General features: G+C 56.6%; 1 protein-coding gene across 3 annotated transcripts in view; it reads left to right on the top strand.

Annotated features, from left to right (window-relative positions):
* Window positions 1-7,331, top strand: part of Rtn4r (reticulon 4 receptor) — a 30,606-nt gene extending 23,275 nt beyond the window's left edge. For 2 of the 3 annotated variants that reach the window (XM_050122981.1, XM_050122983.1), the window contains exon 2: window positions 5,656-7,331. In XM_050122981.1, the coding sequence (XP_049978938.1) occupies window positions 5,656-7,055 (1,400 nt within the window). In that variant the 3' untranslated portion in view covers window positions 7,056-7,331. Of the gene's footprint in view, window positions 1-6; window positions 5,309-5,655 lie in introns of those variants that run through there. The other variant, XR_007588840.1, reaches the window with a different exon arrangement.
* The last annotated feature ends 403 nt before the right edge of the window (window positions 7,332-7,734 follow it).

Below are 7,734 nucleotides of genomic sequence, written 5' to 3'. Positions count from 1 at the left end.
ATGATATATGTATATACATATATATATATATGTTCAGCCTGGGCAGGGGCCACCTCCCTGCTTGGTTGATTATGTTTTACAAGTGCAAGAACATGTGGGAAGTGTCACCTACCTCCTCCATGGCAGGGTAGCAGACCCCTATCTAGGTGCTGAGGTCTACACAGCCCCCTCATACCAACCCGGTTTTGCCCCACACCCAAGGGATCCTAGCTTCTATAAGCCATCCTTCCTGCTTTGCACGCCACGTGTGCTCACAACACATTTCTGTGTCTGACCTGCCCACCCCTGCCGCTTGTCCCCTAGCATATGTTCTTATCTCCCAGTTGAGGCCAAGTATAAATAACCACCGCATACAACCCTAGTCTCATGTTTACCACATGTGCTGACATTCTGGGCCTCACAGGTCAGCAGCGGATTCGGAGATAGGGTGGGAGACCCAGGGCTCAGTTTGGGATGCTTGTCCCAGAAATAGACATGAGGCACAGAAGGCAGAAGGCAGAACTATAGACTCACCAGGCTGAGCACTCCATCCAGGGCAGCACCAGCATGGGCAGGAGGGGGGGTGGCATTTGTGTGACAGTTCTGGGGCTTAGACTATGGCCTAAGGAGGTCTCCTTCATAGGATACCTATGATAGGGATATGTAGTCATTGGTTGGTTTCCTCATTAGTGTCCCTGGGGACTGAAGCCTAGACCGAAAGATGGATTAAATTAGCAGCAGGACCGCAAAGGCCCGGGGGTGGGAGCCAGGTAATTGGGCTCCCACCTGATGGGAGCCACTAGCCTCTTGTCAGGGAAGGGAAACTGAGTCCCCAGGTGGGATAGGCTTCAGCCAGACAAACTCTTGAGGTGCTGGGCACCATAGGCCTACAGAGCAGACTTCACAGGGTGGGGTCCGGGAGGTAAGTATACAAGTAGAATATATTGCTGGACCTGGGGAGACTCTGAAGCCCTTTAGGTAATGGGACTGTGACCAGAACTGAATTCCTAGGAGAGACTGACAGCACACACCTGTAATCCCAGCTACTTGGGAGACTGAGATAAAAGTATCACAAGTTAAAAGAGGGCATGGGCCTTCATGTCCCTGTGTCTCAATAAAAATGAAAGAACAGGGCATGGTGGTCTGCGCCTTTAACTGCAGCACTCGGAAGGCAGAGGCAGGCGGATGTCGCTGAGGACGAGAGGATGACCTGACTCAACCAAAAGCCGTTTCTAACAGCTGTGCTCTAGAGGCCTCAGTTTCCCCACGGTTTGTGGCTGGGCCTGAGGCATATCAGCTTCGATGTTGTCTCTGCCGACCTTGGTAAGTGACCTTACCCATTATCGACCTGGCCTGCCTGTTTGCTCTATAGTCAAAATCAATAAGGAACAAGGCCTCAAGGGACCAGGACAGGGCCGCAGATGCTGGTGGCCACACCTCAGGGACTCAGGGTGGTCTGTCCTCTGTGGAAGTCACTGCCGTCTTCCTGCCTCTACTCCTTCCTGGAGGATCCAGGAGGGACAGTGTAAATGTAAGCTGTCACTGCACGTGTCTTCTGCCAAGGATGGGCAGAAGATGGGCAGTGTGTGTGTGAGAAGTGAGTGAAGATGAGGGTACGGATGGGGTAGGGGTCAGTAGTGATAGGTTGGCAGGAGTCGGGAGGGGGCCCAGGGAAAAGTGCCTTGACTTTCTGCAGTGTGGGGGATGGCATCGGTCCCACCACCCTCTCCCAGAGCTATTTCTGGTCTTGTATGCTGAATTGTTCTGCCTTGTAACTGTGGTCTCTTCTGGGCTGCCTCAGCAGGCCAGCCCCTCTACAGCCTTCTGACCCCAGCTCAGTATACCCATGGAGATGTCTTCCCAGCCGCAGATAGCATGGGAGGTTCCTGTGCCCCAGGGACTATCCAGCCCCCACTGGCTGCCCTGGCCACATAGCAGTTGTCCCTCATGAGCTGGCTATACTTTCCTTGACAACCCTCAGGTAGCATGTACCCCCATGCTTACCTCCCCTTACTTTTAAATTGCTGCAGTGTAGGAGCGGGGCTTTGCTACTCAGTGCCTCAGTTTCCTCGTCTGGAAATAGATGCTGGTGATGGAAAGAGAATGTGATTCTCCGTGGCACTGACTGGTACCGGCGGGGAGGCTTTCTCCAAAGTCTGTGGGGGGTAGTCCTTGAGAGAGACACAGGGATCCAAGGGCACCCGGCTGGTAGAAGGACGAAAGTCGGTGCCCTGGATATGCAAGGCCGTCAGCCTGCACTGTGCTTGGCCTCATCAGGTGAGGACAAGAGGACGTGCCCACGGGATGTCAGGCTAGGCTAGGGTGGTGGTGGAGAGAATGCAAGAATGCAGCAGGCTGGGAAGATGCTAAGGAAGGCAATCTCAGCTCAGCAGCTCACTGGGCTGCTGAGGTGAGCTGCTGACCTCAGCAGTGCCTGCCTGCTGGCTCAAGTGGCTGCTGGGCAAGGCCCCAGAAGCCTCCACCCACCTGGTCCCTCCCTTTCCATTTTTCCCTCTTCACACCGTCTGGTTCCCTGGCTTCTTTCTCTCTGCCCCTGCCTCTTTCTGCCTCCTCTTTCTCCCCGCTCCTCTTTCCTTCCATCTCTCCCATCTCTCTCCCCTACTCCCTCTTCAGTGAATGTGATTCTGCACTCTTGACTCCAAAGAGCTCCTGGCACAGACGCCAAGTGCCCGGTGTAGCCCAGTGGTTGTGTCCTGCCTGATCAGGCTGCCCCAAGTGGAGGAGGACCCCAGGGTCTGTACTCAGTTATTGCCCTCCCTGAGGAATCTCCGAGCCATGTGCCCTTTCCCTCATATCCCTGTGGCCCCCCAGATGACCACTAACCACTAAGCCAGAAGCCACTAACCGTGACCCAGTTCCAACAGCCAGTGTGTTCCCCTTGGAAAAACCCTGGAGGAGATCCACACACAAGTCGGATGAAAACTGACTTCAGTATAGCTGGAGACACACCACTTCGTGCATAGCTTGTAAGGCTGACTCAGTGGCTGCAGAGTCCTAAGGGGTCTTGATGTGGATTCCATGTGAGATGGATGGGCCCCCTCCCCAGGACCACTTTCTGCCCATGTGTGCATGCTGGGCACCTTCTGAGATGGGAACATGGAAGAGCCTGGCTGGGTGGCAGGTGGAGGCTACAGGGAGGCAAGAGGGCCAGGCTGCTCCCCAGAAGGAAGGCCGTCTCAGATGAAAATCTGTGGGCACATTTGCAATGGAACAAAGTGAGCACGGAGGGGTCCAGGCCTGAAGTTCAGAGATCTTGTGGCTCAAAGCACTGCGGAAGCCACAAGAATGAGCCAACGCAGGCCATGTAAGGTGGCAGACGGAGAGACACTGAATATGGCAGCCCTGGGGTGGGGTCAGGGAACATCCTCGCCGCCTGGTCAGGTGTCCGGTGTTTCCCCAAACCCCTGCTGTGAACACAAGCCATGCTGCAAAGTTGGGTTTGATTATCTCATAAAAAGATGCCCCTTATGCTTGCTCAGCGCAGGGGTTGCCATGGAGACCGCGGGCAGGCCCCAAGGGGGTCCAGGCTGGAGCCAATTACTGTGGCTACGGCAGAAGAGGCTACCCCAGCCCCTGTGCTGACAGGGTGGGTAAGAAGGGCCGCCTCTCAGAAGTTGATTTCCAACAGGAGCACAGCTGTGTCTTTTACCTTCTGCCTGACAAGACTGAGCATATAGCCGCGCCTCCCATTCCCGACCTCAGCCCTGGACCTGTCAATGGGCCACCTCACTACTGGGAGCTACAGTCTACCGCTGGTGTGGTGGATGACACAGAGATTGGTGGTGTTTTCAGTGTATGTGAGGTCCAGTTGGCAGCATGGCACTGTGGGTAATAGGTGGTCTGTGGTATACCAGGGCTGATAACGTGCCCCCCAGTCATCCATGACGGTAAAATTTCCAGCCTGGCCCTGGGTGCGTGAAGGCCCCCCACTTACCCAGCTTTTGTGACAGCAGTTAAGGCATCAGGGCTGCTGATGCAGCTGCACCCCACTGTCCTGGGGAGGGCATGTAAGAAGAGAATGTGAGAAGCTGCTTAGACAGAACCTCAGACCCAAGTACAGCCCACATATGTCCAGCCTGGGGCGGGGCAGGGACAGGCATCCATGGATTGCCTCCTGGGCCTGGCTTGCCACCATAGCTGTCAACAAATGACTCCAGGTCCAGCAAACCGGCTCACTGAATGAAATCGCTGAGAAGAGGGCCCCAGAGCCTGGAAGCTTGCCCGGCTGTTAGGCATGCCTGGCCTGAGGGGGTCTAGAGTTAAGACTGCACCATGCAGAAGAGGACCCAGTGGTAGGGCCCAGTGTGAAGTAGATGTCCCCAGAGGTCAAGGCTGGGTAGGGAAGGCTGGATCCTGGTCTTTTCCCAACTCCGAGCAGTTTGCCAGCCTCGGCCTCCTGGCTGCAGAATCCTGCTCTTAGCTAGCTGCCAAGAAAGGTGTTAGCTGTCAACACAGGTGTTAGCTGTCAATGACGGTGTTAGCTGATAAGCCATAACCCTCCCAGGGGGATTCACATTTTTAATAGACTCACTCCTGAAAGAGCCTTCGGCATTCAAGAGGGATGGGGCTCTGGTGACAATCCAAGGAGCCTTTTCCTAGGAATATAGCACCCCAGCCCTAGCGGCCGCTGCCGAGTATATAGGTCCTTGGTCACACCCAGGTATATCTGGCCCAGGGACCTAGGATGGGGCCTGATGCCTTGGGGCCACTGAGAGAAGTAGGGTGGCAACCAACAGGGATGGGCAGGCAGGCTGGGAAGGGATGGAGCGGAGAATGAGGCCGGTGGAGGAGGCTGCAGAAGGTGTTCAGAGCCAAGTCAGGAAGTGCTTAAAAGGGAGGTGGTGTGGAGGAGGGAGCAGCCTGCCCTGGGGGCCTGGGAGAGGCCCTCTCTCCCCACCTGCCCCACACCCAGGCTCCTCTTCCTCAGACAGCAGGGGTGCTAGTGAGGAGACCTACCCCAGGCCTCAGGAGACCCCTACAGACAGAGCCCTTCAGGGGCTCAAGCATAGCTCCCATTTTGGCACGAGGAGATTCCCTGTGATTCCAGCTGCCAGAAGTTATCAAAAGCTATAATGGCCTGGGCAGGCCTAGATTGTGAGCCTCAGCCCCTCCTCTGCTCCTGGGCCAAGGGACCTGGCAAGCCTAGGGATGAGTCTCAGACTGCTCCTACGGGGTTTCTCAGATTCCCCTTCTTCTTTAGCCTGTAGCCTGGTGGGACTGATTTGAGCAGACCAAGGATAAAGCTAAGACCAATGAAGACAAACAACAGCCGGGTTCCAGGGGCTGTATGCTCTGGAGTGCAGAGATGGTATGTGCAGCCACCCCAGAAGGCCTTCAGACATGTGACTTAATGACCAGCTGGGCTAACACTATGGGGGTGAGCTACAGTGCACCAGTCATGCCTGCAGTTGTGTGAGAGGGTTAGGGGTGCAGACATGGCCACCAGTGTGGAATATGTACCTCCAAGGAGGACAACTTACAGCCCAATATTGTCTGAATGCCATGGAAGGCTGAGAGGTTCTATAGCCCCATTCCCAGGGCTGGCAGCCTTTGGGCCCTGCCCAGTTCCCTGAGGTCTACCCAAGAAGAACTGTTTTCAGCGTAGACCTCCACTTCTTAGGGCCCCTCTCTGATCACCTCTTCCTCTGTCTACAGGAAGCCGGCTGCTGGCATGGGTGTTATGGCTACAAGCCTGGCGGGTAGCAGCACCATGTCCTGGCGCTTGTGTGTGCTACAATGAGCCCAAGGTGACAACAAGTTGCCCCCAACAGGGCCTGCAGGCTGTGCCCACAGGCATTCCAGCCTCCAGCCAGAGAATCTTCCTGCACGGCAACCGCATCTCTCACGTGCCGGCTGCCAGCTTCCACTCATGCAGAAATCTCACTATCCTGTGGCTGCACTCTAACACACTGGCCCGCATTGATGCCACTGCCTTCGCTGGCCTGACCCTCCTGGAGCAGCTAGACCTCAGTGACAATGCACAGCTCCGCGTTGTGGACCCCACCACCTTCCACGGCCTGGGCCACCTGCACACGCTGCACCTAGACCGATGTGGCCTGCAGGAGCTGGGTTCCGGCCTGTTCCGTGGACTGACGGCTCTGCAGTATCTCTACCTACAAGACAACAGTCTCCAGGCGCTGCCTGACAATGCCTTCCGTGACCTGGGCAACCTCACACACCTCTTTCTGCACGGAAACCGTATCCCCAGCGTGCCTGAGCACGCTTTCCGTGGCCTGCACAGTCTTGACCGCCTCCTCTTACACCAGAATCATGTGACTCGTGTGCATCCACACGCCTTCCAGGACCTTGGCCGCCTCATGACCCTCTACCTGTTTGCCAATAACCTCTCCATGTTACCCGCAGAGGTCCTAGTGCCCCTGAGGTCTCTGCAGTACCTGCGACTCAATGACAACCCCTGGGTGTGTGACTGCCGAGCCCGTCCGCTCTGGGCCTGGCTGCAGAAATTCCGAGGGTCCTCATCAGAGGTGCCCTGCAGCCTGCCCGCACGCCTGGCCGGTCGTGATCTTAAGCGCTTGGCTGCCAATGACCTAGAGGGCTGTGTTGTGGCTTCAGGGCCCTTCCGTCCCTTCCAGACCACCCAACTCACTGACGAGGAGCTGCTGGGCCTCCCCAAGTGCTGCCAGCCAGATGGTGCAGACAAAGCCTCAGTGCTGGAACCCGGGCGGCCAGCTTCTGCTGGTAATGCCCTCAAGGGACGGGTACCTCCTGGTGACACTCCACCAGGCAATGGTTCTGGCCCACGGCACATCAATGACTCTCCGTTTGGGACTTTGCCCAGCTCCGCAGAGCCCCCACTGACGGCTCTGCGGCCTGGGGGTTCTGAGCTACCGGGACTGCCCACCACCGGTCCTCGCAGGAGGCCAGGTTGTTCCCGAAAGAATCGCACCCGCAGCCACTGCCGTCTGGGCCAGGCCGGAAGTGGAAGCAGCGGAGCTGGGGAAGCAGAGGGTTCAGGCGCCCTGCCTGCTCTGGCCTGCAGCCTTGCTCCTCTGGGCCTTGCATTGGTACTTTGGACAGTGCTTGGACCCTGCTGACCAGCCACCGGCCATCAGGTGTGTGTACATATGGGGTCTCCCTCCATGCCGCCAGCCAGAGCCAGGGACAGGTTCCGTGGGGCAGGCCAGGCCCTCCCTGACAGATGCCTCCCCACCAACCCACCCCCATCTCCACCCCATCATGTTTACAGGGTTCCGGGGGTGGCGTTTGTTCCAGAACGCCGCCTCCCACCCGGATCGCGGTATATAGAGATATGAATTTTATTTTACTTGTGTAAAATATTGGATGACGTGGAATAAAGAGCTTTTTCTTAAGCTGTGGCCTCTTGGGCTGCGGTACTGTGGGCGGTGAGAAACGAGGGTGGGTCCCAGCATAGCATCTCCTTCAGACACTGGCACAGAAGGCCTGAGAGGAGATAGAACTGCCCACCCTCACTGCTGGGGCAGTTTGGGCTGAAGTGGGGCGGGGAGGCTCACTTACAGGAGTGAAGTGAGATTCTTGCCATCCTCCAGCTGTCCCAGTGAGTTTGTCCCATAGCTGACATCCCTGGGCTCCGCTAACTTCTCTGAGGCTGGGCTGACTACTGCTCGCTGCTCCCTGGTTCTGAACAAGCTATCTTTGTGAGGACATGTACTCTGGGACTGTCCAGCCCAGGAGGAGGCTGGGAGCAGCATGAAAAGACCATACTGCCATTGCTGGAGAATGACCAGAAATGGA

Source organism: Alexandromys fortis, unplaced genomic scaffold, assembly GCF_014885135.2.
Source record: "Alexandromys fortis isolate MF-2015 unplaced genomic scaffold, M_Fortis_MF-2015_v1.1 scaffold_219, whole genome shotgun sequence".
Lineage (NCBI taxonomy): Eukaryota > Metazoa > Chordata > Mammalia > Rodentia > Cricetidae > Alexandromys > Alexandromys fortis.
Note: the sequence above shows the minus strand (reverse complement) of the source record. Positions and strands in the feature narration are given on the sequence as shown.